General features: G+C 50.6%; 1 protein-coding gene across 4 annotated transcripts in view; it reads left to right on the plus strand.

Moving 5' to 3' along the window:
- CLASP1 (cytoplasmic linker associated protein 1) overlaps positions 1-26931 on the plus strand; it is a 268685-nt gene that overhangs the window by 236628 nt on the left and 5126 nt on the right. For all 4 annotated transcript variants that reach the window (XM_082630779.1, XM_082630777.1, XM_082630780.1 and 1 more), the window contains 4 exons: positions 1468-1658; positions 3677-3805; positions 14245-14451; positions 15748-15864. In XM_082630779.1, coding sequence (XP_082486905.1) covers positions 1468-1658; positions 3677-3805; positions 14245-14451; positions 15748-15864 — 644 coding nt within the window. The remainder of the gene's footprint in view (positions 1-1467; positions 1659-3676; positions 3806-14244; positions 14452-15747; positions 15865-26931) is intronic.

The raw sequence follows: 26931 nt of genomic DNA on the forward strand, positions 1-26931 counted from the left end.
GCAGGGAAACGAGACACAGCCCCCGGCCCCAGAGCGCAAGGCCTGTCAGGGGAAACAGCCTCGTCGTGGTGGCAGGCGTAGGGGCGAGGGCCATGTTAGCAGAGGCTGCTGGATCCAGGGGACACGAAAGGAAGAAAACTGCGCTCTCGGTGGATCAGGCAGTGATGGGACCCTAAGACAGAGGGGAAGGCCTTCCACGGTCTGAAAGCACAAGTAGCTTCAGGGGCTTGAGAGCGTGACCCCTTGGCTGTTGATTGCTACGTGCCAGTGGGGAGCAGGTCGGTCTGTACCCAGCCGTCCGTCTGCTGGGCAGGAGGCTGGTGGTGGAGGGTTGACTTGGACTTGCGCTGCCCAGAAGTTGTGGACCGTTGCCTTTCTTTGCTCATAGAGCTGGCACAGCGTTTAACTTACCCAGTTGTTGGTCTTGTTTAAGACAGACTGGAGATTGGGATGTTGGCAGTAATTTATCCACCAACCATATGCTAAAAGGCTTAAAGGAAAAGGTGGGATGGCAGGGGCGGAGATGAGAGGGTTCTTGAAGACGTCAACTTTCTGATTCTTAGAAGCTAAAGAAATACGTGAGCACAAATTTAGGGTCCTAATGATTTGTCTTTGTTTTTTCATCCTTTCTGCTTAAAGTGAATATTCAGAGTTGAGGTCTCTTAAAACAGGGGTCCCCACCCCCCGGGCTGTGGACCGGTACCAGTCCGTGGCCTGTTAGGAACCGGGCCGCACAGCAGGAGGTGAGCGGCGGGCAGGCGAGTGAAGCTTCATCTGCTCCCCAGCGCTCACGTCACTGCCTGGACCACCCCCCACCCCCCGCCCCAGTCCGGGGAAAAATTGTGTTCCATGAAACCGGTCCCCGGTGCCGAAAAGGTTGGGGACCGCTGTCTTAACAGAGCACGGAAAGAGAAAGGATATGCCCCTCTGCCATAAAAACCACACCCAAGTCCCCACGAGCAGTTACGCTACGTGATGTTGGCAGGCCTGGCGGTCTATGAATGGACAGTCCGTGGGTAGCCTAGACACCGCGATTCGTGTTTGTTTACACTCTGGATGCTCAAGAAGGGAATGGGGATGAGTGGGTCAGACACGGTGGTGGAGGGCCTGGAGGAAACTGTGCCCAGTGGGTCCGAGAGTAGTGAGGGTGTTCCTGGCAGGGCCTGGCTGAGGATGGTTGCAGGGAGCAGAGTTGGGAAGAAGACGATGCAGGAGGGGCTTTGGGGGGGTGGTTCCTCCTCTTTGTCTGAAATAGGAGGGAAAAGGGCTGGTCAGGTCGGGAAGGGTGCTGCGTGTTGGTCCCAGAGCACTAGACACCTGTCCTCACCCGTTTTCACAGTTAGCCTGGCGAGGTGACCTGCTGGGGGTGTGACGTGAGGCCGGCGCCCAGCGCGGGCCGCGGGCCGGTGGGGACCTCCTGAAGTCAGGAGGGCGGGGGTGCTGAGCATCTATCTTGTGTCCCCGAAGTGCCCATTGACCACTCGGACCTGGTGGCGGACCTCCTGAAAGAGCTGTCCAACCACAACGAGCGGGTGGAGGAGCGCAAGGGCGCCCTGTTGGAGCTGCTCAAGATAGCGCGCGAGGACAGCCTGGGCGTCTGGGAGGAGCACTTCAAGACTGTCCTGCTACTGCTGCTGGAGACGCTGGGGGACAAGGACGTGAGCGTCCCCCCTCCCTCCCCTTGCCCTCGCCCTCCCCCTCCCCCTCCCTCCCCTCTCTCTCCCTCCCCTTCCCTCCCTTCTCCCCCTCCCTCCCCTCTTCCCCTCCCCTCCCTCCCCCTCCCCTCTCTCCCCCTCCCCCCTCTCCCCTCCCCCTCCTCCTCCCTCCCCCTCCCTCCCCTCCCTCTCCCTCCCCTTCCCTCCCCTCTCCCCCTCCCTCCCCTCTTCCCCTCCCCGCCCTCCCCTCCCCCCTCTCCCCCTCCCCCCCTCCCCTCCCCCTCCTCCTCCCTCCCCCTCCCTCACCTCTCTCTCCCTCCCTCCCCTCCCTCTCCCTCCCCTTCCCTCCCCTCTCCCCCTCCCTCCCCTTCCCTCCTCTCTCCCCCTCCCCTCCTGGGTGGCCAGGCCTGGGCCCAAGGCTCCCCTCCGCTCCTGTGCTGTGCTTCCTGTTGGCACCAAGACGGCTTTCAGGTTTTCTGGACCCAGTCAGTTAGCGGAGAGAGGCCCCACCCTGGCCTCCACGCAGGTTTTTCTGTAATTGGGTTTGTAGTCGTTGAGGGAGATGTGCTCCCTCTTTGGTCCCTTTCACAAAATTCCTTAAGACTTGCTAGTGTAGAATGTGGCTTGTTTTTTTACAATGGGGTTTTCTTCCTTAGGAGTTTTATTTATGCTTCACGTGCAGTTGAGAAATCAGAGGCTCATTTTTGGAAGACCATACTAAACCCTAGTAAATGCGCCTTCCCTGGGGCTCTGTGTTGGTTCACCCCTGCATTGTTAACAGTTCCAGCGACAGATCCCAGAAGCAGAGATCATTACTGTTTTCTGTTATCGGCCATTATTATTTTTAAAGTAGAAAGCCGTCTCCACGCGGTGACACTTGAATGTGACTCCTCACGGGGTGAGCACCCTGATCAGAGGCCCACCTCCCCGCCGCCCGCTGTGCGGCCACCCCCTTGTGTGTGTGGCAGCAGGTATAAATGTCAGGACGTCCCTGGATTAAAGTCTAGAAGTAAAACGCCATCTCTGTGCTCCGGGCTTCGTGCAGGTCAGCAGAAGGACAAGTACAGTAAGTGTGGTGAACAGCTCAAGGGGTAGGACCAGACGGATTTCGAGGAGGTTGGGCACGGCCCAGGGCAGAGGTCGTGCCCAGGTCACATTGATGGTGATCTTAATGGAAGACAGGTGAGCAGAGGCTGGCAGATGTCATGGTGACTCCAGTTGCTGTCTGGTGCTTAGGGACGCATGGTTTGGTGTGGGGTGAATCAAGGTAGAAGAACAGCGATGAAAGATCTGTATTCGCTTTTCTTAAGACAAAGTACCTGTCGGCGCCTGAAGCGCTTCTAGTGGTTGGCTTTGTCAGGAGGAGAAACGATGTCATGGAGAGGGCAGGGGATGGTGTGTGAGCCTGTGGCTGGTGCAGGTGAGTGGCAGAGAATCAGGACGTTCTGTTTGGTGTAAACCCCGTTCTCTGTTGTTGAGATTAGGAGCCTCTTTGGAATGGCTTTCCTCCAGATGCATGATTCGGGCCTCAAGCAGCTGGAGTTCTGTACACGTTCCCCTCCCCCATGACCTGCTCACGTAGAAGGTCAGGAATATCGGCAGGTCTCCCACTGTCCTGAGCGAGTCCACTGTCTGACAGGTCGTGTCGATGAAACATGTAGGTGCCCTTTACCTGTCCTTTTACATAGTTGACAGATACACACCTGAGCCTCAGGAAATCTGGAGCCGCCCCCGGGAGACTCATAGTGAACTTACCAGCCATCCTCATTTGGTCTCGTTCAGGAAGCCTTCCTGGGGTCCCTCTCAGGTGCCGGGTCCCGGGATGTCCCCACAGGCACAGCGCCCGCCCTTGTGGAGCCGGCCATCTGGGAGCCTCCGTCCAGGAAACCTGGCGTCCGTGTCGCGGTGCCTGCAGGGCGCCAGGGACCCAGGCCTGGGAGCCGGTCTCGGGGCCCCGCTGGCCGTGTGTGCAGAGAGGCGCCGCGTGGCGTTTGCTGATGTCCGTCTCTCCTCTGCCCCAGCACTCCATCCGCGCGCTGGCACTCAGGGTGCTGCGGGAGACCTTGAGAAGCCAGCCAGCGAGATTTAAACACTACGCGGAGCTGACGATCATGAAGACGCTGGAAGCCCACAAAGACTCCCACAAGGAGGTGAGCCAGCGCGGCGCTGCGGGCCCGGCGCCCCGCAGGGCCCCGGCGGCAGGGCTCTCCGAGCCTCGTCCGGGCGGGTCTGCCCTTTCCCCTGCGGTCAGGGTGGGGATGGAGACGCGTGAGCCTCGCTCTGGGCCCTCGGCCAGGCTCCCTCACCCGCAGGGCCCCGCTCTCCTCGGGGGGCTGTCACCCCACGCCACCCACGGGAGAGCTAGGTGAGGCCGGCGTGGACGGGCGGGCTCCCCCCGCGGGCTCGCAGGACTGGACGCGGCCCGCCCACTCTGTGAGCTCCGGACGCGTGAGGCATCCGCACTCTCCTCGGGCTCCCGTCACGGGGCAGGGAGGGCGCGGTTCTGGGCCCGACACGTGTGCACGCAGAGGACAGTCCGTGCATCCTCGTCCAGTCGCTTGCTGGGCTGTCCGGTACCTGCCGTCCGCAGTCCTCTGCGTATCGAGAGCTGGGGGGCGGGGTGGGTGGAGCGTCCTAAAGGGAGATGGTTTCAGGGACACCTGCCAGTGGAAGACACTGTGGTAAACAACCATCTAGTTCCAGGTTTGGAAAACTTAACTTGGCGAAACAGTGGGTTCGACCCCGAAGTGAGACCTAAGCGCGTGTCAGTTCAGTCTTTAGGCTCCCGTGTGACTCCCGCGAGCACAGCCGTGCATTAAAGGAACTGTGATTAGAGCAGTCCTTCTCTTCACAGCGAGAATCGGACCCCGAATCATGGCTTTTTCCTCTGTTCAGCAGTTACGTGGCTACTGAACAGAGACCGGTCTGGCCCCCTCAGGTTCCCACCACAGCTGCAGGCTCAGCGAGGCTGAGGGCGTCCCTCTGGCCGGGCATCTCTCCACCCAGCAGCCCTAGTGCCACACAGGTGCACGAGTGATGGGTGTGTGTGCCAACCACTCACTCACACTTCCGGGATCCAGCTCGGTTGCCTGATGGCGACAGCACCCACTCATGTTCGAGCAAAACTCTTTCCACTTCACATAACTCATTTGAAAACTGTGAGCGCCAGGTAAGCTACCAGTAGTCACCGTAATTATTCCCAGGTGAGGAAGAGGGCCCAGGAGGTCCCATCCTTTGTCAGGTGATGCACACGTGGCAGTTCCTGGCAGAACCAAGATGTGAACCAGGTCGTGTGTCTTTTAAGGGGCAACTGGTCTGGTCTGTGCTCTTTTTTTTTTTTTTTTTTTACCACGATAGCTTCTCCTTAGAATACACAATGAAAAAACGACATGAAATGGATGTTCTTTTGCATACATACGATGTCAGTTGTTTTCAGAGGGGAGGACATATTGAGACTGTGACACTGAGGTGACACAAAGCCACCTGCATGGTGTGGCGGTCACTAGCCATCCCCTTGGCAGCTGTCTGTCTTTACAGTGGCCGTGCTGATCGTAACCTCCAGGACTTGGATGGTGGACCTGGAGAAGTATACGTGGCCAGAAGTTGCTCTTTACTGTTTACGTGAGGGATCTTGTTGTTTTCCCCTGCAAAGCGAGAGACTGAGGAGAGAACGTTCTTGGCTTTGAAGGCCTTTAGGTTGCGTAGGGGACACAAGCAGAGAATACCTGCTGCTTAGAGCGAACGTAGCAGCACTCGGTTGCTGTGGAGTTCTCGTAACCCGGGGGTCTCCACGCGGCGCTCACTGGTTTCCTGATACGCAGGTGGAGGAAACACTGTGTTCTGAAATGAGTGCGGTTACTGGCAGGCCTCCCCTGCTTTGCATGCTTTCGGACTCACCTTGACTTGGTGCCCTTGTCGTTTTCCTTATGAAACGTCACACTGTCACTTTGCCGGAAGCTTCTAACTTGGGCACCTGTGTGTTTTGGTGTTAGGTATCGTTTTTGTTTTTCTTTTCCTTTAAAACTCTTCTATGGGGTCTTTCTCTGGCTTTGCCAATCCGCTTTTGTTTTCAGGCCGGATAGTTAGACGCACAGGGTCTGTCTGGTAGCCGTTGTGCTGGCACATGCCACACTATGTCTCTGGTTGCTACGTTTTCTCGTCGGCACATTCACACATCATCCCCACGTTTATTGACTGGAAAGGAGCCGAAGTGTTTCTAGACCCGGTTACTAGTCAGACAGGGGCCAGTCTCTCTTCCCATCTAATTGGCACTCCCAAAGTGTGCCCCTCCCGGCGACAGCTCTGGGAACTCTCCTCCTCGTTACAGCTAGTTGGTTTGGTGTCCACAGGCAAAACCCAGGCTTCGGCAGATGAAGGAGGTGGACCGGCAGGTGGACACAGACCGGCTGTGACAGCCCTTGTCACCAGACATGTCCTTCCTTGGCCGCTGTGGCTGGGGCCCCGCCAGCGTGCGCACTGTAGTTCTGGCCGCGGGGCTGTAGCCATGAAGCACTTCTTGAAATGCAGTTTCTATAAATTGAAAGGTGTCCTAAGACCCTTAGGGGAGATGCATAAAGCAGGGCTGAGGATAAGATGGCTTGTTTGTCACCCGATAAGCCAGGGACTGTGTTCCCAGGGTCTTTAACAGGAGCTGTGAGTGCAAAACATTGTTGTCACACGCTGAAACGTCCCAGGCACTAAATCTGTCTCAGGCATCGTTCATCATAAGCTGACGGAGATGTTTTACAATGAGCAAGATAGAGGATTCGGGTACCGCTTTAGAGTTTTTATTTTAAAAGTTGGTATTGGGGGGCTTCCCTGGTGGTGCAGTGGTTGAGAGTCCGCCTGCCAATGCAGGGGACACGGGTTCGTGCCCCGTTCCGGGAGGATCCCACATGCCGCGGAGCGGCTGGGCCTGTGGGCCATGGCCGCTGAGCCTGCACGTCCGGAGCCTGTGCTCCGCAACAGGAGAGGCCACAACAGTGAGAGGCCCGCGTACGGCAAAAAAAAAAAAAAAAAAAGTTGGTATTGGGAATTCCCTGGTGGTCCAGTGGTTCGGACTCAGCGCTTTCACTGCCGAGGGCCTGGGTTCGATCCCTGGTCGGGGAAGTAAGGTCCCACAAACCTCGCGGCGTGGCCCAAAAAGTAATTAAATAAATAATTAAAAGTTGGTGTTTGTCAGGTTAGACAGTCTTCATACTTCCTATTTGAATAAGTAAATCTCTTTCATTGTCTAGCTCCTTATTTTTATCTTTTTAGTAAATAAAATTTGCTATTGAGTTTCAGTAGCTCATTAATGAAGTTACTATGGTATACCATAGTGTTAGCTTTTAGCAAACATCCGAGGGGGCGAAGACCTTGATGGTGACCTTTTAAAATCTTACGCCCCCTTTCTGTTTTTCAAGAAACAACTTTATTAATGTTAGCACTTCTTATCTGAGAACTTGAAATCTGTTTGCTGGGGCTGGTACAGAATCTCTCCTTCAATGATTACGAGAAGATTTAGAGCTAAGAAGAGCACTGATACTTTGCATGCAATTCTGGGGTCAGTGGGAGCGCGAATCTAGAGGGGGAAAGCCTGGTTTTCGGTCTAGCATCCGACCTCCATGGAAGCATGCTTCTAACACCGTCAGGCACTGTACCAGTATTGCTACGTAAAGCCGTCTTCGGACATCCATACCGTCTCAGAGGCACTCGTTTCAGTAGCTGCTGCTCCCAGGCACTGCGGCTTACACGCGGTACCCAGAGTGCTGGGGTCCTTACTCGACGTTCTGTTTAAACTTGAGAGAAGCACCAACTCTGTTTCTTTGAAGATGTTCTATACTTGAGACTTTTTGCTGACCTCGGCCACGTTAATAAATATTCCATTACGTTTTCCTGTTAAAAAGAGGAAAATATCAGCTTCGTTTTATGTCACTCCAGGGGGTCACCAGACATTTCTTGCCCCACAGCAGTCTTGGTGTTTAAGGCATCAGAATCCAGCCTCAGGTGGTTTGGCTTGTTTGGGGAAGTTTGAGTCTCAGGTAAATATGAAGCAACCACTGTTATGTCTCCCGGGGTTTTATTTTGAAATCATTTCTAATTAGTTTTATGATTACAAGGAATTAAAAAAGCAAAGCCAGACTAAATTTATTATTTTTTTAAATTAATTAATTTATTTATTTAATTTTTTTGTGTGTGTGTGGTACACGGGCCTCTCACTGTTGTGGCCTCTCCCGTTGCGGAGCACAGGCTCCGGACGCGCAGGCCCAGCGGCCATGGCTCACGGGCCCAGCCCCTCCGTGGCATGTGGGATCTTCCTGGACTGGGGCATGAACCCGTGTCCCCTGCATCGGCAGGCGGACTCTCAACCACTGCGCCACCAGGGAAGCTCTAAATTTATTTTTAAAATAGAACTTTTGGGGGACCTCTTGGCAAATATCACAGCCTGAGCAAAGCAGCGGTGTGTCAGAGAGAAAGCACTTTAGCGAGCTGATGTTGTGCTTCAAATACCAATTAAAATCACTCTCTGACCATGGCTCAACCAGTCCCCCTGCATCTGGAGTGGCCCTGAGAAGCCTCTCGGGGCAGCAGCCGTGTGTCAGTGGGTTCTGAAGAACAGTGCATTGTGTGAGCGTGGAAAGATTATTTCACCTCTCTGGACCTTGGGTTTCTAATCTGTTAGCCCAGGGAGTGGACTGCATGCTTATCTGTGTGTCATCCGGCCTCAGGATAATGGAGGAGGCTGCTGAGTAACAAACCTCAACCTTTCTAGATTCTAAGTCTCCGGTCTTCTTTGGGCCCAGTCTTGGGATATGGCCAGAGGCCCTATTTCCTTTGTAACCTTCAGCCTTTTAACAAAAGGACAAAACCAGAGACCTGTATAGTCATTTAAAAGGTCACAGTTGCTGAGCCAGACAGTCTGACTGGTAAATGTCCCATTATTGGGCGGCTCGCAGGGCGGCGCTCAGACCTAAAGGGACTTACGGCTTAGGTGACGTGAGAGCAGAGGAATCCACGTGGGGGTCCAGAGAGAAGTGCGCTGGGAGTCTGGGGCAGTTCTGGAGGACGCCGGTGGTGAGCCAGGCAGCGAGGCCCAGGACAGGGCCGCGGGCCGGGAGGACACGGCTGGACCCACCCCGCCACAAGTGGAGGTCCCATCGCCCACCCTGCCGGGTGGTTGGCACGTGCCAGGCACGGTGTCCAGTCCGGAGTGGTGGCGGCCGCTGCCCCACGGTTACTCAGGGTGACGGGACACGACCCCTCCTCTCTGGTGGGCCCAGCCTCCTAGGACCAGATGTGACGCCTGCCCTTTAGCTCCCATAGCCTCAGAGCGTCTTACTAAGAGAGGAAACTCGTCTGCAGAACCCTGGAGTCTGGAGACTTGGGTCCTCATCCTACTTTGGCCAGTCACGTGGCTGGGGACAGGATGCAGCTCTGGACGCCGGAAGTGCTGGCACCCGGGGTGACTTGGGACGCCCTGTGAGGCCCGCCCTGCAGGGCTGGCTGGCCTCAGAGTCAGGGCGGCGAGGAGGCTGACACTGTGAACACTGAAGACACTGTCTTTTATCCTCTTCCAGTGAAGAAATAGACCAGTTCTGAGTAGAATTGTGGCTGAGGTTTTTCAGTTTTACGTAAAGCAGACATACCCGCATTTCTCGAACTATATCTCAGAAGGCTATCGAAATTCGGGTGAATAAACGTTGGGCTGTGTCTCTGGGCTCCTGCGTCAGCTGAATCTCTCGGCGTCTCCACTGGAGGGGCCGTCACACTCCCACACTTGAGGCCGGAAACACCAGGAGCTGATGGATTTGGGAGGCTTGGAAGAGGAGCTCTGTGTGCGGCCCACCTTCCGCCTCCCAGGCTCCTCCGAGCGGCCAGCCATCCCGGCGTCCGAGGCGTCCTCCAGGGCGGGGACATGCCCCCTCCTGGGCGCCCACCCTGTGACTCCGCGGCATTGTCCCCCGTCGGCCCTGATTCTACCCCTTGGGGTGGGATAGAATAAGTCTCCCACCTCGGAGCCTTTCCGCGTTCGAGACGGTGTTGCCCTGAATGCGCTTCTCCAGGGCGGGGGCTGTGATGGCCGTGTGGTCAGAGACCATCCGTGCAGGCCATACCATCTGACGTTGTGCGTGTGCGTTTTCCAGGAGAAAGTCCTCGTCAGCGAGGTCTGGGAGATAAGGTTTCACGCTCCAAACTGATGTAAGCGTTCTAGATTCGCATCCCCCCTCATTTTACTGATGAGGGAAACTGAGGCCCAGACAGTAGAAGAAACTCCTCCCACGTTCACCTCACTAGTTGATGGCAGAGCCGGGTCCCCGAACTTGGACACTGAAGCTTGTTCCTTTCCTCCCCCGTCCTGTGGTGCCGGGCCTGGCAGACGGGGGACTTGCGTGCTGGGTTCAGGTCCCCGGTGGCGCCCGCCTGAGCTGGCAGCAGCCACACCCCTGCCCCACCCCACCAGAGACACAGCCTCCCCTTCATGGTGGACGCACCACGCTGGTGGGCACACGCCGGGCACCTGGCCTGTTCGGTGAGGCCTCCCCGGCCTTTCCCAGAAGGTGGCTCCAGCCTCTCCCTTCGGGAGCCATGGTTCCTGAACACCCGCTGGCTGGCTGGCTGGCTGGCTTTTAGTCAGCCAGTTAGGCTGCCGCATCTGTGACAGAGCCCAGTCAAACCCTGTGAACTTAAAACACGCAATCCAAATTTTGACAGGTTCTGTGCTCTCAAAGAAACCTTATCTTTAAGCAAACATTCATCAATATTCTGAGTAATGATCTCATTTTTTTTAAAGTTAGATAAGGAAATTATGCTTTTCCTAGCTAGACACTGTTATTTCAGTGTCTTTGAAAAAGCAGAATTCCTGTGTTTCTTACCAGACTGCAGCAGAGTCAGCAGAACTGGAACAGTCTTGGTCACTTGGGGTGGATGACAGCCCAGAAGGCTGCCTCATCCCCCGTGCTCTCGCCAGCATCCCTGCCCCCTTGGAAAACATCTTTGCCGCCTCTGGCCACCTTGTCTGCTAGACAGTACTGTCCTCCTTCCTCTCTGCTGCCCGTGTTTACTTTTGCTCTCTGTTTGCTTACACTTATAATCTTTGCTTCTTATGTTACACAGAACACAGGGGCAAAACCTAAAGTTCACCCTGAATCAGGCAGCGGGCCAGCCGCTGGGAGCTTGGCGTGTAGAGGGAAGTTGAGAACACCGACCCGCCTTGCCAAAAACAGCATCTGTCTTGGGAAACTTGTTCTAACCTCAGTGAAAGAGGGGGCCTCAGACGGGCCTTCTTAAAGCGCAGCTTCTGGCATTTTCTTTTCAGGCATTTCCAGAAAACCTACATTTGATTAAATGCTTCCTGCAAGCGACCTCAAGAATTCGTGGAGTTTTATATGACAAAGTTCCCCTTGGGTTTGGGTTTCAGCTCAGCCGACCTGAGAAGGTCTGTTTCCCAGCAGCTCCCTGCAGGGTAACTCCTGTGACCCGGATGATAAGCAGAGCTTGGGGAGGTTGGAGGCGGGGAGGGACCCCTCGTGATAGAGTCTCGCTGTGAACCTGGCCATTTATTTCCCTGAGGGGCGCCGGGAGGTTTCTAGTTTGCTCCTGTCAAGACTTAAGTGGCGGGGCTGGGACTTGAACCCCAGTCTGTCTCCCAGGCCAGTGTCTTCCCGCCCGCTGAGCTGTGCCCACCTCCTGGTGGTCTCCTGAATTCCCCTACATCAGTGTTTTCCAACTTGAATATTGTCTGTGAAATCATCCAGTATTTCATTTCATTTTTTTCCCCATGTTTAAAAACTAAGACCTCAGGTTTCATCAGTTAGTATCACTCAGCTTTCTGACCAGTATGTTGTGACAGCTGTCAACAGTGGTTTCTTACAGTAGGAGGGCATTGGTGTCCCACTGCGGGACCCGATTGGAGGATGGACGGGCCCCCTCTTCCACCGTCTGCCTGGCCGTGTGTAACACGCCAAACGCCTGGCTCTGCCAGGTCCGCCGTGGACTGACCACACTCTCAGGGACACGCCTGAGCTGAGGAGGAAGAACAGCACTTCATCTAGTAATGGTTGCGTGATGGAGCCCTTCTAAGCAATATGCTGTCCCTCTCCAAACAAACCGAGCACTGGAAAAAACTAACTGAACTCAAGGCTCTTTTCCAAAGAACAGATCTGTTGGCCGTCTAGCGTGTCACCCAGAATGGACACTCTGGGCCTTGTACAGCTGATTTTCCCCAAAGCCCAAGTTGGTCCTTTGTAGATATCGTGCCTTCCACCTCCTTTTCTGGACCGGCTCCTTGGTTGGAACATGGAAATGCAGATCAGTGAGGCGTGCCCTGGAGCTGACTTTGCCAGTCATGAGCATTTAAATACGCGCGCGTGCGCGCGCACACACACACACACACACACACACACACTGTGGGGAAATGAGCTGGACACTTACTGAGCACCTAGTGTGTGATGATGGACGCTGCTGGGCATGGGCACAGAACGGTGGCCAACATGGGAGCTTGTCTTCAAGGGGCCCTTAGTCTAGTGGGGAGACGGTGTCAGCAGAGCGATGAAGTGCAGTAATCAGGGTACCCCGGGGGTTCGTGGGGGTGAGGGGGACCTGCCCAGCCAGGTCACTGGCGCAAGTGAGCAACTTTCAGGAAGAGTGAAGGGAGCTGGCGGGGCCCCGCAGCGGCTGGCGGGGCGCATCCTTGCCCAGTGTTCCCACACAGGCCTCGTTTCCTTTCATGCCTGGTCATCGGGGTGGCCCTTTGGAGTGAGTATTGGACCGGGCAGAGCCCTGGGCGTAGGCCCTGGGCCTCTGGACCGAGCCCTGGAGCCTCGTGGGGCACCTCAGCGGCCCAGCCCCACTTCTCTGCTGTTCCTCCACCAAGGCCGAGCTTGGAGCCACACGGGCTCTGCAGCTACAGTCGTTTCTGTGTCATCTTTCTTAATCCAGATAGCTGTAAAAGCAGGTGTTTTGTTAATCCCCACTGTGGAATTTTTAAAAATTGAGGCTCCTCTCGGTGGAGGAATGAACTGAGGTGCGTCTGCTGCGCTGCTCTCGAGGCTACGCGTATGCCTGTCCGACTCTGCCCTTCTTGGGGTGAGAGGTTAAAGGTCACGCAGGCACAGCGGACTCTGCTGTCAGGGGACTTGAGTGGGACAAACCGCAGTTCGTAGGCGACGGAGTTGGCAGGAGAAACATCACGATGGGCTTCCTTTAAATAGTCTCATTTCCATGTGTGTGTGTGTGTCTGTATATGTGTGTGTATATGTGTGTGTATATATGTGTATATGTGTGTGTCTTTGTATATGTGTGTATGTATGTATATGTGTGCATGTGTGTGCGTATGTCTATATATTTGTGTATATATGTGTGTGTGTATGTGTGTATATGTGTCTGTATATGTGTGTGTGTGTGTATATTTGTATATCTGTGTCTGTATATGTGTGTGTGTATATGTGTCTGGATATCTGTGTATATCTGCGTGTCTGTGTGTATATATATGTGTATGTGTGTGTATATATGTGTGTGTGTATATGTGTGTGGTGTGTATATGTGTGTGTATGTGTGTGTGTATATGTGTGTATATGTGTGTGTGTGTGTGTGTGTATGTATATATGTGTCTGTATATATGTGTGTAGGTGAGTGTATATATCTGTGTGTATATGTGTATGTATATATGTGTCTGTATATATGTGTGTATGTGAGTGTGTATATATGTGTGTGTATATATATATGTGTCTGTGTGTATATGTGTGTGTGTGTGTATATGTGTGTCTGTATATGTGTGTGTATATCTGTGTGTGTATATCTGTGTGTGTCTATGTGTGTGTGTGTATATGTGTGTATGTATATATGTGTCTGTATATATGTGTGTATGTGAGTGTGTATATGTGTGTGTATATATGTGTGTCTGTGTATATGTGTGTGTATGTGTGTCTGTATGTGTGTATATCTGTGTGTGTCTATGTGTGTGTGTCTGTGTGTGTGTGTATATGTGTGTATGTATATATGTGTCTGTATATATGTGTGTATGTGAGTGTGTATATATGTGTGTGTATGTGTGTGTGTGTATGTGTGTGTGTGTGTCTGTGTGTATATGTGTGTGTCTGTGTATATGTGTGTGTGTCTGTGTGTGTGTGTCTGTGTGTGTGTGTGTGTCTGTGTGGAGTGAGAGGCCCTGAGCATGACTGGTGACTAGTGACCGCTTGCCGGCGGGGCTGGAGCCGTAGGAGCCCCGCGGGCCACCAGAGAAGCCTCCTGCTCCCTGCCCCTCACCAGCCACCTCCCGAGCCTTTGCCTCCTCCTGTGCCCGCCCCGCGTGGACCAGCCGCACACACACAGCACAGGCAAGCGGGGGGAGGGCAGTAGGGGAAGACGGCCCAGGCTGTCAGGTTTCTGAGGCCCTTAGGAGCCGGAGAGTAGGACACGGCTCTTCTGGAGTACGGCTGCCCTCTACAGCCAGCCCACCCGGCTGACGCTGTTGGAGCGACAGCGCAGCCGGGCCGGGGCGGGGGGCCGCCCAGCGCGGAGCGACGCGAGCCTGTCCCCGGGCCCGTGAACTCGGGCGGCACTGCTGTCGGTGTGGCTGGAGCTCACCCACGCGCGGGCTGTGTTTCAGGTGGTGAGGGCTGCCGAGGAGGCGGCCTCCACGCTGGCCAGCTCCATCCACCCGGAGCAGTGCATCAAAGTGCTGTGCCCCATCATCCAGACGGCCGACTACCCAATCAACCTGGCCGCCATCAAGATGCAGACCAAAGTCGTCGAGAGGATCGCCAAGGAGTCCTTGCTGCAGCTCCTCGCAGACATCATCCCGGGCCTGCTGCAGGTGGGCCCCCGAGGGGCGGGTGGGTGGGCGGGACAGCCCCTGCCTCGGACCCGGCCCTTCTCTGTCTCCTCTGGCCCACCCTCTGCTGAACGCACAGGAAGATCTTCCTGGCAGCCCGGGCCTGTGGCTCACAGAAGGAACTTTCTGTTTATTGTGAACATGTTTTGATCTTTCTTCGTTGTTCCTTCCTTACTGCATGGCAGTGGGCCCAGCCCTGGGCAGGGTGGGCCGTGGAGCCCAGCATCAGACAGTGGTCCTGGCTCTCATCCATCCAGCTAATATTAATTGAAAACCCTCGTGAGCATGAGGCGTTGAATTAAGTAGACTCTGGAAGACTTGGTGTTTTCCACTGTTGAGACCCTACCTCAAGGAGTCTCCAGCCTGCTCCAGGACCCGGTACAGCCGTACAGACGGCCGTGGGTGAGGGTGGGTGCCATGTGCTGAGCTGCTGCCACGGGGGTGCAGGTAGAGGCTTCTGAGATCGGAGTGGGGCTGACCTCTGGGTTGGGGTGTCAGAGAGAGATGGGCTCAGAGAAATAGTAGTTTAGAGTTGGGCCCTAGGGAGAGATTTCAGTGGGGAAGGGTAGAGAGACATCACTTTACACTTAATAAATGCTGCTGTTTGCTGAGTGCTGGGCTCAGAAATTTAAACACATACAGCCGAGCACTGGCTTATTCCAGGCAGAGGGAAAGACGCAAAGGCGGAAAGGTCCAGAGGGCTGCTCGGAGGAGAGCACACAGTCCCACCTGGGTGTGGGGTGGGGGGAGGCCGACAGGCAGGTTGTGGTCCAGCTGGAGAGGGATGCGGAGGTCTGGCTGCGGGCGGATGTTCCCTGCAGTCCGTGGACAGTGGAGTTTTGCCCACAGGAGTGAGCGACGTGGTTCTCATTTCTTGAAAGGGGTTTGCACGTGTGAGGTTTGCTTTACCACGGCGAGAAATAGGAAAGAAGCCAGGTATTTTTCCCCTTAATTTCCTTTTCTCATTCTGTTCTCTCGTGACGTCTCTTGGCTGGTGCTGCCTGGCAGCTCGTGATACAGCATCTATCTGTGTGGAGGAGACCAGCTCGCTAGCCTCCAGCCTCCTATCCCGGAAGCAGCTCACCCTTGGCACTCTTACACGTGGCCTCTCCGGGGCGAGAGCTCTCGGGGTTCACGGGCAGAGCTCAGGTGTATCCAGGCCACTCCTGACAAGGTCGAGGTTGAACCGAGCGGGCATTTGTGGGAACGCTGATGACATATTGACAGTCAGGCAAGGCTTTGATCTCGTTTCCTTTCTGTGTCCCTCTCTGACTGCAGGGTTACGACAACACCGAGAGCAGCGTGCGTAAGGCCAGCGTGTTTTGCTTAGTGGCGATTTATTCCGTAATCGGAGAAGAGTTGAAACCTCACCTGGCACAGCTCACGGGCAGCAAGGTGTGTATAGTGTTACACGGGTGGGTCGTACACCTGGGCCTGCTGGCGTGTCGCAGACTTGCTGCCCTGCAGCTCTGGGCTCCGCACGGGCTTCCTCAGCACGTGCGTTCTAGCTGGGCCTTATTCTCCAGAGGCGTTCCTCTAAAGACGAAGTGACCGGCCGTTTAGTGAAGTAACTAAGGTACAACGCGGTCTGTTGTCACTCCAGTTTTTGAAACGATAGCTTTGAACTTCTAGTTTATCCCAAAAAGGAAGATGACTTTCTTTAGAAACCAGCTTGTTTTCTCCCCCCGAAACACTAACGACGTTTACCTGCTGGCATCACACAAGGCTGAGGGGCTCCAGGTCCCTGTGGGGTGAGGACGGTGACCGTGCACGTGACCCGCCCGGGGGCCCACGGCGATCTCACTCTGGAAGCCGGGCTTTTTATTCCCTGGGCTGCCTCTCACCTTCCTTCTAGACTCAGGGCCAGAAAATGGGACAAAAGGACAATGGGCTCATGGAAGGGGACGGGGGCTGGAGTGCTTGTTGGTTGAAAAATAAACTCACATATGATGAACCGCCAGGCGACAGCAGGTGGCCACCCTCGAGCTCTGGCTGGAGAGGCCAGGGCCTGGACCGCGGGGCAAACATGTCACCGTGAAGTTACAGAGGCCCTGGGCAGGGGTGCAGATACACAAGTACAAAGCCTGCAGCGCCTGGCCTTCCTCCTTAGAAAAGAAGGGAACAGAGGTGAAGCTCGTGCCTCTTCAGCAGGGCTGTTCCTTGGACACAGTTGCCGAGCATCACTGCTCACAGTGTTCTGGCAAAGCTGGCTCTGCTGCCTTCGCCCGAGCAGGGCTCACACCCTCGGCACTGCCGACACCTCGGGCCACTTCTGGTGGAGGCACCACCCCTGAGGTCCCAGGAGCGCACCCCACCCTCAGTTGATGTCCCCACACCTGGCCAGGTGTCCCCTTGGGGCAGAATCAGCCCTGGTAGAGAACCACTGGTCCAGAAGGAGACACTTGACTCTTCCCGCAGACAGAAACCAGCAGCGGGGCTGGCAGGTGTGGAGGCCACTTCCCCTGATTCCACTTCCCGAGGTCCCTGTCCAGCCCTCCTGGCCACGGCTTGCAGGACCCTGAGCCGAGAGTGCCGAGCAGTGCGCTGGGCCGGGAGCCCCCCTCCCTCTGTGGCCACCGTCGGGGGCTGTGGATGGTCCCTGGCAGCGGTGGGGACGGCACCAGACAGTCTTCACAAAAGGAATTAGATTCGTAAAATGGGAAATTCACCCAAAACTCATATTAGCCAGACCTCGGTTTTCTGGTACTTTCTACTCTTGTGAGTAAGGGAGCTGCCCTGCCATCTCATGTGCCCCCTCCAGCAAGGGGCTGAGGAAAAGCAGGTGTCTTCTCATCCCTGTCCTGCAGTTGACTTGCTGCCCCTTGCAGCGGCGGTCTCGGGTCTGGAGCCCAGTCCTGATCGGAGCCAGTATTCCCATCTCCCCACTGATGATGTCGGTCGGCTTGGAGGGCTTGGGGAGGCTGGCCGCACACCTGTCCACTGGGGCAGCGCAGAGCTTCCAGCCGTTACAGTTTTTATAGGTGAGAACTCCGGTGTGTTAACGTGAACCTGGTGGACTCCAGCGCACGGCACATGTCCTAAAACAAACACCCTCCCACCCAGCCCCCCAAAATGGATAGCTGACAGCACATGGTGCTAAGTGACCAGTTTCTGTGTGTTACCAAGCCTATCAGACTCTCCTTCCACTACTTAAATGAAGTTAATAAATGACATCAGGTTCTGTAGAGAAAGGCTGGTGCAAGGCCAGGGAAGGAACCTGTGAGGTGCATTTGAGAAGTGTCCCGTTGCCATGGCAGCAGTACTGGCTGTAGGATCAGAAAACCTGTCCCCTGCTGACTAGCTGTGTGACTTTGAGCAACCTTTCCTTTCTGCTCGCTCTCTCTCTCTCTCTCTCTCTTTCTCTCTGTAGAATACAGGTAACATAAAATTTACTATCTTAACCATTTGTAAGTGTACAGTTCACAGACAGTAAGTACATTCATACTATGCATATTCATCACCACCATCCACCTCCTGAGCTCTTTGCACCTTGGAAAACTGAAATCCGTAATATTCCCCCTCCCCCCCCCCCGGCCCCTGGCAACCACCGTTCTACTTTCTGTCTCTGTGAGTGTAAAATACTCATAAGTGGAATCATGTAGTATCTGTCTATTCGTGACTGGCTTATTTCGCTGAGCATAATGTTCTCTGGGTTCACCCATGTTGTAGCAGGTGTCAGAATTTCCTATTTATTTATTTATTTTTGGCTGCATTGGGCCTTCATTGCTGCACACGGGCTTTCTCTAGTTGCAGCGAGTGGGGCCTACTCTTGGTTGTGGTGCGCGGGCTTCTCATTGCAGTGGCTTCTCTTGTTGTGGAGCACAGGCTCCAGGCACACGGGCTTCAGTAGTTGTGGCACACGGGCTCAGTAGTTGTGGCTTGTGGGCTCTAGAGCGCAGGCTCAGTAGTTGTGGAGCACGAGCTTAGTTGCTCCGCGGCATGTGGGATCTTCCCGGACCAGGGCTTGAACCCGTGTCCCCTGCATTGGCAGGCAGGTTCTTAACCACTGCGCCACCAGGGAAGCCCCTTCCCTTCTTTTTAAGGCTGAATAACGGTTCATTGAATATACATGCAACATTTTGCTTATCCATTTCTTGGTAATGGCCTTGTGGGCTGTTTCCAGTAGTTGGCTATTACGAGTAATGCTGCTATGAACATGGTGGTACGTATACCTCTTTGAGACCCCACTTTCAGTTCTCTTGGGTATCTATCCAGGAGTGGAGTTGCAGGATCATATGATAACTGCCAAACTTTTGCCACAGCAGCTGCACCATTTCACATTCCCACCACCAACGCACAAGGGTTTCAGTTTCTCCACATCCTCGCCAGCACTTGCTATTTTCTCTTCTTTTTTGATAATAGCCATCCTCATGGGTGGTGTGAGGCGATATCTCATTGTAGTTTTGATTTGCATCTCCCTCATGACTGGTGATGTTGAGCATCTTTTCATATGCTTGTTGGCCAGTTGTATATCTTCTTCAGGGAAATGTCTATTCAAGTCCTTTGCCCATTTTTGAATTATGTTGTTTGTTTTTTTGTTACTGTTGAGTTATAGACGTTCTCTCTATATTCTGGATATTAATCCCTTGACCTTTGATGCACAAAATTTTTTAATTTCCGTGAAATCCAATTTGTCTCTTATTTTTTTGCCTGTGCTTTTGGTGTCATATTCAATAACCATTGCCAAACCCAGTGTTGTGAAGCTTTTGCCCTGTGTTTTCTTCTAACAAGTTTAAAATTTTAGCTTTTAATGCAGGTCTCTGGTCCATTTTGAGTTAATTTTTGTGTATGGTGTTAGGTAAGGGTCCAACTTCATTCCTTTGTGTGTGGATATTCAGTTTTTCCAATACCATTTGTTGAAAAGACCTTCTGTTTCTTCAGAGAACCTCATTGGAATTTTGATAGGGGTTTCATTGAATCTATAGATAGCTTTGGGTAGTATTGACATCCTAACAGTATTGACTTCCAATCCATGAACACGAGATGTCTTTTTTTTTTTTTTTAACCTCCATACTGTGATGAGTTGTTGTTTGTTTTCAGTTTTTTATACTTTTTTTTTTTTTTTTTTTGTGGTATGCGGGCCTCTCACTGTTGTGGCCTCTCCCGTTGCGGAGCACAGGCTCCGGACACGCAGGCTCAGCGGCCATGGCTCATGGGCCCAGCCGCTCCGTGGCATGTGGGATCTTCCCGGACCGGGGCACAAACCTGTGTCCCCTGCATCGGCAGGCGGACTCTCAACCACCGCGCCACCAGGGAAACCCATTTTATTCTTTTTGATGCTATTGTAAACGTAGTTGTTTTCTTAACTTCCTTTTCGGATCTTTCATTTTTAAAAAATATATATTTATTTATTTATTGGCTGTGTTGGGTCTTTGTTGCTGCACGCGGGCTTTCTCTAGTTGCAGCGAGCGGGGGTTACTCTTCGTTGCGGGTGCGTGGGCTTCTCATTGCAGTGCCTTCACTTGTTGCGGAGCACGGGCTCTAGAGCGCTGGCTCAGTAGTTGTGGCGCACCAGCTTAGTTGCTCCGCGGCATGTGGGATCTTCCCGGACCAGGGATTGAACCCATGTCCCCTGCATTGGCAGGCGGATTCTTAACCACTGCGCCACCAGGGAAGCCCGGATTTTTCATTTTTAGTATATAGAAATGCAGTTGAACTTTGCTCACTGATTTTGTATTCTGCTACTTTGCTGAATTCTTTTATGAGTCTTAATGTTTTTTGTAGAACCTTTAGGGTTTTATACCTGAGAGATCACAGTCGTCCCTTGGTGTCCACTGGGATTGCCACAGATAACAAACTCTGCAGATGCTCAAGTTCCGTACCTGTGGTTCCACTTGTGTGTGGCCAACTGACCGCAGATGGTGCAGTGCTGTGTGTGTTGAAACACATCCCTGTAGAAGGGGACCTGCGCAGTTCAAACCCGTGTGGCTCGAGGATAAACTGTATTTCATCTATGAACAAAGATAATCTTGCTTCTTCCTTTCCAATGTGGATGCCTTTTTTTTTCTTTTCCTGCCCAATTGCTCTGGCTGGAACTTACAGTACTATATTAATAGAAATGGTGAAAGTAGGCATCCTTGTTCCTCATCGTAAAGGAAAAGTTTTCAGTCTTTTACCGTCGAGCGTAATGTTCACAGTGTGCTTTTCATATCTAGCTTTTGATATGTTGAGATACAGGCAGCCTCGGAGAGAGTGCGGATTCGGGTCCAGATCACTGCAGTAAAGCAAATATTGCAATGAAACAAGTCACACAAATTTTTTGGTTTCCCGGTACGTGTAAAAGTTATGTCTTTACTATACTGTAGCCTATTAAATGTGCAATAGCATTATGTCTAAAAAAAGTCAATATACCTACCTTAATTTTAAAAAAGTTATTGCTGGGCTTCCCTGGTGGCGCAGTGGTTGAGAGTCTGCCTGCCAATGAAGGGGACACAGGTTCGTGCCCTGGTCCAGGAAGATCCCACATGCCGTGGAGCGGCTGGGCCCGTGAGCCATGGCCGCTGAGCCTGCGCGTCCGGAGCCTGTGCTCCGCAGTGGGAGAGGCCACAAGAGTGAGAGGCCCGCGTACCGCAAAAAAAAAAAAAAAAAAGTTATTGCTAAATAACGCTAGCCATCATCTGAGCCTTCAGTGAGTCATAATCTTTTTGCTGGTGGAGGGTCTGGCCTCAGTGTTGATTCTGCTGACTGATCAGGGCAGTGGCTGCTGAAGGTGAAGGTGGCCGCAGCAGTTTCCTAAAATAAGACAACAGTGAAGTTTGCCGAATCGATCGACTCTTCACAATTTCTCTGTTGCAGCAATGCTGTTTGATAGCATTTTACCCACAGTAGAATTACTTTCAAAATTGGAGTCAATCCTCTCGAACCTGCCACTGCTTTATCAAGTAAGTCTGTGTAATATTCTAAGTCCTTGGTTGTCATTTCTCCAGTCTTCACAGCATCTTCATCTGGAGTAGATTCCGTCTCAAGAAACCACTTTCACATGAATCCCCCTAAGCTCCGGATTTGTATCTCTGGATTTGGGTTAGTGGAGAAAAAATTAAGAAATCATGCAACTGAACTAGATCTCACTAGTTGATAATGCTCCAGAGGAAAGTCAATGTCAGCCTGGGGAAAAGTGAAATTCAGTATCCCAGCTCCTAATACTCTGATCTCCTACAGCAGAATTCAAATTTTACCCTCAGCTCTACAAGCTCACTTGCCACTCTCCTTTAATGGAATCTTAAGCGCACACTGAAGGCAGGATTTGGCTCAAAGACCTTCTACACCACACTAAACATTCCTGTTGTTAAAAGCACCTTTACACATATATGCCATTACAAACTAAGACTGATTTCTGGACAAGGTGTAAAACGCAGACTTTGGGGGTGAGTGCAGAACAGTTTAAAGTATTTCACCAACTCCTCTACCAAAAACAAACAAACAGACAAAACCTTTGCCTCTTCCAGAGTCAGGCAACTTCCCCAGAGTCATCAGGCAACCAGAATTTCCCAAGGATTCTGAAGATACAATTCCCTGTTTCTTGGATTTCATGACACCCTCCCCATTCCTTTCTTTAGAGACGTATTTCATGTTTTGTATTTCTTTTTTTAAAAACTCATTAAAATTAATTTTGCTTTGAAAGAAAAAAGAAAAAAAAGAAACCACTTTCTTTGCTCACCTGTAAGAAGCAACTCCACATGCACTAATGTTTTATCACGAGATTTCATCAATTCAGTCCCATCTTCAGGCTCCACTTCTAATTCTAGTTCTCCTGCTGTTTCCACCACATCTGCAGTTCCTTCCTCCCCTGAAGTCTTGAACCCCTCAAAGGCGTCCAGGAGGGTTGGAATCAACTTCTTCCAAACTCCTGTTGATGTTGGTATTTTGGCCTGTTCCTGTGATGAATCAGAAATGTTCTTCATGGCACCTAGGATGCTGAATCCTTTCCAGAAGGTTTACAGTTGACTTTGCCCAGATCCATCAGAGGAAGCACTATGGCAGCAATCGCCTTACGAAATGTATTTCTTAAATAGTAAGAGTTGAAAGTCAGAATTATCCTTGATCCGTGGGCTACAGAATGGGTGTTGTGTTAGCAGGCATGAAAACAGCATTAATCTTGTTGTACATCTTCATCAGAGCTCTTGGGTGACCAGATACCCTGTCAATAAACAGTAATATTTTGAAAGGAATCTTTCTTTCTGAGCTGTAGGTCTCAACAGTGGTCTTAAAATACTCAGTCATGTTGTAAACCTGTGCTATCATCCAGGCTTTGTTGTTGCATTTAGAGAGCAGAGGCAGGGTAGGCTGAGCGTAATTCTTAAGAGCCCTGGGGTTTTCAGAATGGCACGTGAACTTAAAGTCACCAGCTGCATTAGCTCCTAATGAGGGTCAGTCTGTCCTTTGAAGCCAGGCATTGGCTTCTCCTTTCTGGCTCTGAAAGTCCTAGATAGCGTCTTCTTCCATTATAAGGCTGTTTTGCCTACATTGAAAATCTGTTGTTTAGTGTAGCCACCTTCGTTAACTATCTTAGCTAGATCCTCTGGATAACTTGCTGCAGCTTCTACATCAGCACTTGCTGCTTCACCTGGCTCTTTTATGTTATGCAGGCAGCTTCTTTCCTTAAACCTCATGAACCAACATCTGCCAGCATCAGACTTTTTCCTGCAGCTTCCTCATCTCTCTCAGCCTTCCTAGAATGGAAGAGAGTTAGGCCCTTGGTCTGTAATAGGTTTGGGCTTAAGGAAATGTTGTGGCTGGTTTGCAATCTTCTGTACAGACCACTAAAACTTTCTCCATATCAGCAGTAAGGCTATTTTGCTTTCTTATCATTCGTGTATTCACTGGAGCAGCACTTCCAGTTTCTTTCAAGAACTTTTCCCTTGCATTCACAGCTTGGCTAACTGTGGCCCAAGAGGCCCAGCTCTTGGCCTGTCTCAGCTTTCAGTATGCCTTCCTCACTACGCTTAATCATTTCTAGCTTTTGATTTAAAGTGAGAGAAGTGCAGCTCTTTTACTTGAACACTTCAGGCCACTGTTGGGTTACTAATTGGCCTAATTTCAATATTGTTGTGTCTCAGGGACTAGGGAGGTGCGAGTACAGGGAGAGAGACCTGGGAATGGTGGGTCTCCCGTGCAGTCAGAACACACACATCTGTGGATGGCATTTGCTGTCTTTACATATGGGCGTGGTTCGTGGCACCCCAAACAACTATAGTCATAACATCAAAGAACACTGACCACAAATCACCATAAGAAGTACAACAGTAATGAAAACGTCTGAAATAATTGTGAGAATTACCGAAATGGGACAGTGACATGAAGGGAGCCATGCTGTTGGAAAATGGCACTGATGGACTTGCTTGATGCAGGGTGTTCACAAACCTTCAATTTGGGGAAAAAAACACGGTATCTGTGAAGTATATTAAAGTGAAGCACAATAAAACAAAGTATGCCTATACTTTTCTTCTATTCCTAGTTTGTTCGGGATTTTTATCATGAAAAGATCCTGAATTTTGCCAAAGACTTTTTCTGTATCAAGTGAGATGATCCTTTGGTTTTTGTTTGTTTGTTTTTTAATTTTTATTTATTTATTTTTGGCTACGTTGGGTCTTCGTTGCTGCGCGCAGGCTTTTCTCTAGTTGCAGCGAGTGTGGGCTGCTCTTCCTTGCGGTGCGCGGGCCTCTTATTGCGGTGGCTTCTCTTGTTGCAGAGCACGGGCTCTAGGCACACAGGCTTCAGCAGTCATGGCACACAGGCCCAGTAGTTGTGGCTCGCGGGCTCTAGAGCACAGGCTCAGTAGTTGTGGCGCATGGGCTTAGTTGCTCCGAGGCATGTGGGATCTTCCCAGACCAGGGCTCGAACCCATGTCCCCTGCATTGGCAGGTGGGTTCTTAACCACTGTGCCACCAGGGAAGTCCCTGGGGTTTTGTTTGTTTTTGTTTTTTCCTTCATTCTGTTAATGTGGTATATTTATCAATTTTTGTATGTTGAACCATCCTTGCATTTCAGGAATAAATCCCACTTGGTCATGATATTAAAGCCTCGTAATGTGCTGTTGAATCTGGTTTGCCAGTCTTTTCTTGAGGATTTTTGCATCAGTGTTCATAAGGGCTATTGATCTGTAGTTTTCTTGTTATGTCTTCATCTGGCTTTGATATCAGGAGAAGGCTGACCTCATAGCATGAATTCAGAAGGGTTCCTTCCTCTTCAGTTTTCTAGAAGAAATTGAGAAGGATTGTGTTAGTTCTCTAAATGTTGGTAGAATTCACCAGTGAAGCCACCTGGTCAGGGGCTTTTCTTTGTCAGATTTTTGATGACTGATTCAATCTCTTTACTAGTTATGGGTCTGTTCAGGTTTCTCTTTTCTTTTCTTGGTAGGTTTTGTGTTTCTATGAGTTTGTCCATTTCATCTAAGTTACCTAATTTGTTGGTGTACAGTTACTCATAGTATTCTCATGATCTTTGATTTCTGTAGAATCAGTCATAATGTCCCCACGTTTGTTTCTGACTTTAACAGTTTGAGTCTTCTCTCTCTTTTTGTTAGTTAACTTAGCTAAAGGTTTGTCAATTTTGTTGATTTTTTTCTTCCAAAGAACCAAGTTTTGGTTTTGTTACCTCTATTTTTTGTTTGTTTCATTTATCTCGGCTCTAATCTTTATTATCTTCTTTCTGCTAGCTTAGGGTTTAATTTATTATTCTTTTTCTAGTTCCTTAAGTTATATAAAGTTAGGTTGTTGATACAAATCTTCCTTCTTTTTTTATATAGCTATGAATTTCTCTCTTTGCACTGCTTTTGCTGTATCCCTTAAGTTTTGGTATGTTGTTTTCATTTTCATCTGTCTCAGGGTATTTTCCTATTTTCTTTGTGATTTCTTCTTTAACCCATTGGTTGTCTAAGAAGAGTGTGCTGTTCAATTTCCACAAATTTGTGAATTATTCAGTTTTCTTTCTGTTACTGATTTCTGGGTTCATCTACTGTGGTCAGAAAAGGTACTTTGTATCATATTTATCTTTTAAAATGTATCGAGGCTTAATCTGTGGCCTAACATATGGTCTATCTTGGGAAGGTCTCATGTGCACTTGAGAAGAATGTGTATTCTTGTGTAGAGTGTTATGCATATGTCTTTTAGATCTAGTTGATTTACTGTGTTGTTCAAGTCCTCTAGAGTGGAATATTGAAGTCTCCCAACTATAGAAATATAAATATAAGAAATATAAAACTATTTCTCCCTTCCATGCTGTCAGTTTTTGCTTCATATATTTTGATGGCATGTTCTTAGATGTGTAATTATAAATATTAAATTTTCTTGCTGTATTGCTCTTTTATTAATATGTAATGTCCATCTGTTTCTTGTAACCTTTTTTGATTTAAACTGTATTTTGTCTGATATTAGTGTAGCTACCCTGTACTCTTGGTTACTGTTTGCATGGAATATCCTTTTCCATTCTTTCACTTTCAACCTATTTGTGTCTTTGGATCTAAAGTGAGTCTCTAGTAGACAACATATAGTTGAATCATGGTTTTCTTTTTATCTATTTTGCCAATCTCTGTCTTTTGATTGGAGAATTTAACTCATTCACATTTAAAGCAATTACTGATAAGAGATTTCTGTCATTGTGGTATTTGTTTTCTATGTGCCTTATAGCTTTTTTGTCCCTCATTTTCTACACTACTGTTTTGTGTTTGTTTGCTTTTTGTACTGAAACATTTTAATTCCCTTCTCATTTCCTTTTGTGTATATTCTATAGTTTTCTTTGTGGATTACATTTGACATCCTAAAGTTATAATCTTCTCATTTGAATTTATACCAGCTCATTGAGCAAGCTTTCTGAACCCTGGCCTTTTCATTTGTAAAATAGGAGAACCTGTTCTGCCTACCTCAAAGGATTGTTTTGAGGCCCAAATGTGATAATCAGTGTAAAGCTTGTAAACCATTGAACATATACACATCGTTCACTCTATTACCATCATCTTTTCCTTGTACTTGCAATTATGTTCTAGACTTGACTAGGTAGATACAATAGGGGTTCTGAGTTGTAAATAACTATTAGCAATGTTTAGCAGCTCATTTTTAACCAGGCTTTCATAGAAATATAACTATTCTGTTTTCTAGATCACTTTTTTCTTCTTTAAAAACTCCAGTGGGAAGCAGCAGCGTAGTACAGGGAGATCAGCTCGGTGCTTTGCAATGACCTAGAGGGGTGGGATTGGGGAAGGTGGGAGGGAGGCTTAAGAGGGAGGGGATATGGGGACATATGTACGCATATGGCTGATTCACTTTGGTGTACAGCAGAAACTAACAAAGCACTGTAAAGCAATTATACTCCAACAAGATGTATTAAAAAAAAAAACTCTTTGATTCAACAAGTACATGTTAGGAACCTGCTGTCTTCAGCACACGACGCTAAGGCACATGGGAAGAGCAAGAACTCATCCTGCCCTGACAGGACTGACACATGAGGAAGCTTGTACAGCTGCCCAGG

The sequence above is a fragment of the Mesoplodon mirus genome, assembly GCF_964341445.2.
Source record: "Mesoplodon mirus genome assembly, chromosome: 8".
In the NCBI taxonomy this organism is placed as follows: domain Eukaryota; kingdom Metazoa; phylum Chordata; class Mammalia; order Artiodactyla; family Ziphiidae; genus Mesoplodon; species Mesoplodon mirus.